Source organism: Saccostrea cucullata, unplaced genomic scaffold (assembly GCF_032062105.1).
Source record: "Saccostrea cucullata isolate Sc308-1 unplaced genomic scaffold, CSIRO_AGI_Scuc_v1 ctg20599, whole genome shotgun sequence".
NCBI classification, from domain to species: Eukaryota; Metazoa; Mollusca; class Bivalvia; order Ostreida; family Ostreidae; genus Saccostrea; species Saccostrea cuccullata.
Genome location: NW_026937145.1, coordinates 797 through 7,622, shown reverse-complemented (window position 1 = coordinate 7,622; position 6,826 = coordinate 797). Strand labels below are relative to the sequence as shown.

General features: G+C 33.5%; 1 protein-coding gene across 1 annotated transcript; it reads left to right on the top strand.

Annotated features, from left to right (window-relative positions):
• The first annotated feature begins 1,030 nt into the window (after positions 1-1,030).
• On the top strand, positions 1,031-6,393 carry LOC134247447 (angiopoietin-1-like). The gene is made up of 3 exons (XM_062729812.1): positions 1,031-1,340; positions 4,688-4,827; positions 6,274-6,393. The coding sequence occupies exons 1-3, from the start codon at positions 1,040-1,042 to the stop codon at positions 6,391-6,393; spliced, it is 561 nt and encodes a 186-aa protein (XP_062585796.1). The 5' UTR covers positions 1,031-1,039.
• Positions 6,394-6,826: the final 433 nt, after the last annotated feature.

Sequence of the window (6,826 nt, the reverse complement as noted above, 5' to 3'; positions counted from 1 at the left end):
AAGTATCAATGCAAACGTGCATTTCACAATCAGTTATTATCAATTACAAAAGTATACCACTGCTGACCACTAAGAGTAAGGTTTCACTTCCAGAGCATGCGCTTCTCTTTAAACATACTCATGACAACTGTCATAACTTTTCAGATTAGTATGCTCTTTTAATTTCTATTCTCCCTCTTAATATAACTTTCCGCAATCAATCTTCATAAAGGTACGTTACACTCAAACAACATAAATCGACAGGCAAGTTATCAAACAGGAAGTAACCTGTATCACTATCAATGATGTGTGGCCATGATGGGTTTAAAACCAACTGAAAGGATTATCGAATAAATATAACAAAGAAAAAAACATTGCCAGAGGATGAAAATAAACTTTAAAGGTTTTGGGGAATTGGGGGATTTCGTTAAGGATGATTAAAGCTGGTGTATCGTTTTTTCTTAAATAAACAATTAGAGTAAAGCGTCTGAAAATATTATCTATAAAGGCACCCTATCTGTTCAATAGCTGTTTTTTTTTCTAAAGTCGTTTTAAGAGGTTTTACTTGATGAACTTATATTTTACTGATCTCAACGTCTCTCTTACTGTCCTATACCTGCTTTTGCTTATTTCATTTAACATTTGGCCGAGGATCCGGAGGATGAGACCCCTCCCTCTACCCCCATAGTTGTGAGGATATTTAGTATACTGTAGAAAACACAGAAACTTTATGCTTTTGCCCCCTCAATCAAAACGTCCGATGACCTTTTTTGGCTTGTTACCTTTATTTTCGCTTTTCAAGGAATATATCGTAGTTGATAGTACGTGCCCCCAACGAAAAATATATGGCTGTGTCTCCAACCCAAAACTAATATTGCTTCCTACGGACTTGTAACAAAACTCGAAAAAGGCCCATACATAGTGTAAGGACGTCTGTTCAACTAGAAGAAAACCTAACATCAAAACAATATGAACAAAAAAAAACTTCCTGTTTTGCAGGTTATAAGCGTGAGGATATAAATAAGAGATACATTTGTATCCACGAGGAGAAAGGACAGCCATGGCGTTGATGTGGATAATTTTGTTAATACTTAGATTGTTATGCTCCAGTTCCCAGGAGATTTATTTAAATGAAAGGAATGATTGCAGCAATAGTGAAAACATACTGAGTGGACTTCAAACCGTTCTCATTAAGCAAGGAGAGCTCCAACGTGAAATAGATCAGCAACGGCAATATAACATAGAAATCCGAGAATTAATGAGCAACCTCACGTTAGTAAGCCAGCTCCAATATGATATAAATCAACTACGACGGGAAAACATGGAAATTAGGGACTTGCTGAGCAATCTAAGTTTAAACAGTATGTATTTTTAAACATACTTTTTCCAAAAGAAATTTAAGAACCTTATAAATGCATTTCTTAAAGATTGAGCGAGTGCCCATTATGTGACAACCGTTTTTGCCCAACCCTACTTTTAACGATATTACATTATGAAATACTTCTCTTATTATAACAGTAACTTGTTCTTAAGGGTCGTATCACTTCGAGTTGACAGGCGCGGATAATCAGACCAAATGAGACAATTTATGTAACAATGATAAATTTATTATATACCCCCTTATAACTAGCAAAATAAAGCAAAATAAATCTTAAGAGATCAATTGTATGATATTAATCGATAAAACAAAGCAAAATAAAAATGGACTATTTACGCGCAAGAATAATAACGTCTTTTTGTGTACGTCATCCGTTTCAGAGAAATCTTTGAATCAAGATTGACATGATTTCCTTGCACTGTAAACTGTTGATATCTGAAATTATTTGACGGGCGTAGCAAGCCGTGGCGGAGCTCATCATTGATTTCATTGCTTCTGAGGTCTTCGATCAAGCCCCTTGATTGTAAACCACTACTTATTCCTCAAAAGCTATCTTACGGCAGTTAAAGATGGGATTAAAGAACTTCCAGTTGTGGTTGTAGTGTATGAAAAAACTGGATTTCAGAACGAAATCCGAACCCCAAAATATGCTTTTTCGTCATATAGTACATTTTTTTCCTTCTTTTAATTTTCCAAGTACAGGGATAAAGATAATTAATCACAAAAGGCAAATTTCTACTTAAGAATTTCTACTTACTTGAGGTAGAGGTCGCATGTCTTCTGGTACTCCTACTGACCAACAGGTCAACAAAGTCAAAAAGTTTTTGTTTTGATACATCTCAAAAACTTAAGACTGGGTGTTCTGATGAAGGGCTTCTAAATTAGGGTTTTCTACTTCGGCATAATAGTAGGCCTTTTAACTGCGGCTAGGGTTCGATGTTACATGTATGAACGATACTCATCGCTCAAACTTGTTTAGTTCAGGTCCGAGGTATTTAAGTTTTTACGCGCAAGTCAGTTTATAGCGTTTTCTAAATGTTCAAATCTTAGCACTCTTGTTACGATGTAAACTTCTCTACCGCTTGTGGACACTATTAAATTTTCTTATAAGTAAAAATAAAAATTTAAAGTGAAATCTATCCCTTTCTGAATTCTAACTTGATTAATTTTTAAACTCAATCGTTCTTCTTATTGCTTAGTAACACAAATACGACAATTGATTGTTGCATTTACTTGCAGAAATATAGGCGTATGTATACCTATACATAATATAAACAAATTTTGCAAATAAAGTCCGAAACGGCTGCACAAGAGTTCTTACTTTAGCCTGTAGGAATACACTTGGTATTAGGTGATGTCCATAAACTATATTCAGATTTCACTCGCATAGTAGTTATCGTAAAATTAAATAAAAGTCTACTTTTAACAAGCAAGTGCTGATTTATTTCATAAAATGTCATAAATAAATTATTCAATCAAAACTTGATTTAAGTGATATAAAAGAATTAAGTTCTGGTCACTTATTTAAAAAAAAAATAAAACGTGCATATGCTTTCCGTTAAGGTCCGATTAAAAGTCTTTGTTGAAAGGTCTACAAAGTCAGCTGGCATCGAACCCGATGGCAAAAAGAAAATCGAGGCGATAATTTATCATGAATGGGCATTGAAATAGATATAAAGCAATTGGTAACACAATGAGTTGGAGAATATATGTTAGTAAGTTCTGATATTTTTTTTATAAATAGATGTCGATTAATGGCTATGGTTATTTGCTTAGACATATAAAATGGTATACAAATCGATTTTTGAATATATTACTTTTTTCTCACAAATTTACAGTTAAAAGTGCACATTCATTCTCTTATCCTTGGTGTAAATGGAAACAGATCCTTTGAAGTGTAATTAGCAATAATATAGCTCAAAATATATATAAAAAGTTTCTAACATGTGTGATGAAAATGTCAATGAGCACCCGTAGTACATCATGTATAACATAGTTCAACAGAATAAAATTGCATGTAAGAAGAAGAGGCATTTAATGATATTGATATTTGTAGAATTAAAAAAAAGTTGAGGGAGTGTATTCCTCTGTTCTTAGACTATAATTGCGGGACTTTGAAGTATTTTGTCATGCTTTATTCCTGTGTAATTAATTGTCAGTAGAATTTGAAAAATAGTTCTGTTGGCAATTAAAAGAATTTTTCCCGCGCTTGTGCGGGATTTCAGCTAGTAATTTTATATAGGTAGCACAACAGTGCACACAAAAACACGAGTTTATATTTTCTTCTTCGTAACAACCATTAAAGAGAATTTAAAATCAAGAATATAGTCTGTTCCCCATTCACTTGACCTAGTTAATGCAGGAAGAGTGAAGATATACTCCTTCTTTTGTAAAAAAAAAAAAAAAAAAAAAAAAAAAAAACAAGGTAAGGATAGGGTTATCCTTTTATGTACATAACAATACACATGCTGAAGCAGCCTTTATGCCATTCCTATATTCAATAAAAAATAAATCGGCACTTTGTTGGTCATTATTATTCGGAAGATCCGGGGCGTATATTGTTTTTGTCCTGTCAGTGAATCTGTTTGTCTGTTGTCAACTTTATACTTTGAACCATGAAAGAACGAAACATGAAAGACAGGTTTCATATTTCATATGCATACTTCACTAATAAGCTCTTTCAAATGACACCAAGATCAATGACCTTGTCGCCTTCAGTGTTATCTAAGTGCTAAAAATAGCTTCTTTGAACTTTCATCATAACTTCTGAAACAGGACAAAGAAACTTCGTATTTCGTAAGCTTTCTCCACTAACTTAAGTTCTTTCAAATGACATGCACCAAGGTCAATGACCTTGTGACCATGACTGAAATATAATGCTAAAAATAGCGTTTTCGAATTTAGTTGCCGCATGTCGCACAAACACATCTTGTTTAAACACTTGAGTAACCTATCCTTAAACACAACATAATACACGTCAATTATAAAAAAAATTAAAGTTTCTAATGGTTTAATTATAAGTTTACATAAGTAATTATCTCTTGATAATATTATGTTTTTTTTACTATTCGTGCAACTTAAAAATTAGTTGAAAAGCCTAAAATAGGCAGAATCGAGTTGTCTCATGCCTTCTGAGATGTATTGATCTCTGTCCATTACAACAACTGTGTTGCTTTTGTCTGCCTTTTTGATTACAATCCCAAAATTACTTTTGTAATAAGACAAAGGCTTCCCTTTCATGTTTAGTGAGATTGTCCTTATAACATTTGATTTACATTTGCTTTTGATCATATCGAGATACTTATGCAGGTAATTATTATTGTGATGCAGGTTTGAAAGTAAATGTAGACTGCAAGGACCTCTTTATAAATGGATATACACGATCTGGAGTGTATGGTATAAATCCGTTCCGTAACGAGACTCAGATCAAAGTATTCCGTGACATGGATGTTATAGGAGGGGGATGGACAGTAAGAACTCTTCTTTTTCTCTCTCTTCTTCTCGCCTCACGTATCGTCTTCGTGTCCTTCTACACATTAAAGAATGAGTGCACTTAAGTACGTCATTTGGAACCTTTTCGGCTACCCATTTTAAGCTTAACATTACAATTTATAGCTAAATTAATCTATGATTAATGTGCAAGCATATGCTCTTGATATTTATTTCTAGAATTTCTTGTCATACATATTTCTATGATTACAGAAAATGTAATTGAAAAGAATATGTAAAAGCCTTAAATTCCGGAAATTTGAACGGGACCACTTTCGAATCTAAGATATCCGCAAATAGGCGGAGACATTTAAACCGCATGGTTGTGGAATGTAAACATTGGCACATATGATTTTTTCGCATTGCGAATTGAAATGGAGAGGAGAGAGAGATCGTGTTGATTTCATGGTGCACAATTATTAAATGATTCTAATGTTAAGGGATGGGGTAAATGTCTCGCTGTGCAGATCATAATACAGAGGCGACATAAGCCTATACATGTACTTACTAATGATACCGTCAGTACCAGAATTCTTTCAAAACACCCCTAATGAAAAGCATAAAGATAAATAAGAGACATATTATTTTCAAACCCTATTAAAATTTGCGCAAACATCTCCCATAGTTTGAAGTTGGAAGTACGATAGATAATGTCACAACAGAGACTTAAACACAATGAAATTTTCAATGAAAGCGTATCGAACAGCAGAAGGTCCCGTGAAAAAGGTGATTATAATATCAATCGTTGTTGCTCAGTGACCGGTTATTTAGTAGCTATCTCGACCCTAGTTTGGGGACATCTTTTTGAAAATTAGATATGAGCCGCAACTTGGCCAACATTGTCCTTTGGATATGTATAAGTTTAAGTTAAAATACATATTCTGTGCAAATAAGAAAAATGGCCAAGTTGCGGCTCGATGTAAACAAAGTCGTTGAAAACTGGTATGCATATGAATAACAATAGAAATGAGACAAAACTGTTAGACCCCCGTCTCAAAAGCTAGTGTCGTTCGGCATTATCTAATACTTTCATGTAATATAGTATACCAAAACCTGCTCTTAAGACATTGTTTAATACCTATAAAACATAAATTTAATGAATTTTGGAATTTTATTTTGCGCAAAACATCGGGATCCAACTCTCATAGCTTAAGTGCACTCATTCTTTCCTTATCTTCTTCCTCAATGAATAGCAGTAAAAATTTATTTGGCATGAGAGCATTACTTAACTGCAATTAGAAAATTATATAATTACTCTAAACAATATGGATGACATATATGGAGATATAGAATGTTAAAGCTCAAGAGTCAATTGAATGATACAATTTAGGAGCAGAGCAAACACAGATCTCCAAGAAATAAGAGTATCAGGTGCCATGGAGGAGTGGGTATCTCCTGCCGAACAGTCACATTTTGATTTTTTATAGGCAATTCAGAAACGCAGGAGTGGATCAGTGAGTTTCTACAAAACATGGGCGGAGTACAAAACAGGCTTTGGGAACCCGGAGGACACGTACTGGATTGGTAAAGAAATACATAATTCATGAATTGGTTACAGTAAGACTTTTATACAGAAGTTTTTTTTAATTTAGTCATGTTAAATTATTTTATGATAATTAAAAGTCTGAATTGAAAGTTAAACTATTTTAAATAATTATTTACAAGAAACATACACTGACGCAAGCGTCAAAAATCGGCAGCCAACCCAATTAATTAATTGTTCCTTTAATAAAGTAATAAGAAACTGAAATTTGCATGATCTGTTTTTAAAATTTCTTACATTTATCTATTAAAATATCCTCGTGACATGCAACACTAGCATGTGACATTGCCGATTTTCTTCATGCATAATGCATGTACAATATATGTATAAGCAAACTGTCCATAGACCTCTGCGTATATATCTGCACTCAGTTTGGTACTTGTAAACGAACTCTGGTAGAAGTTTGATGTTTAATAAAAGTACAAAACTAAAGTTTA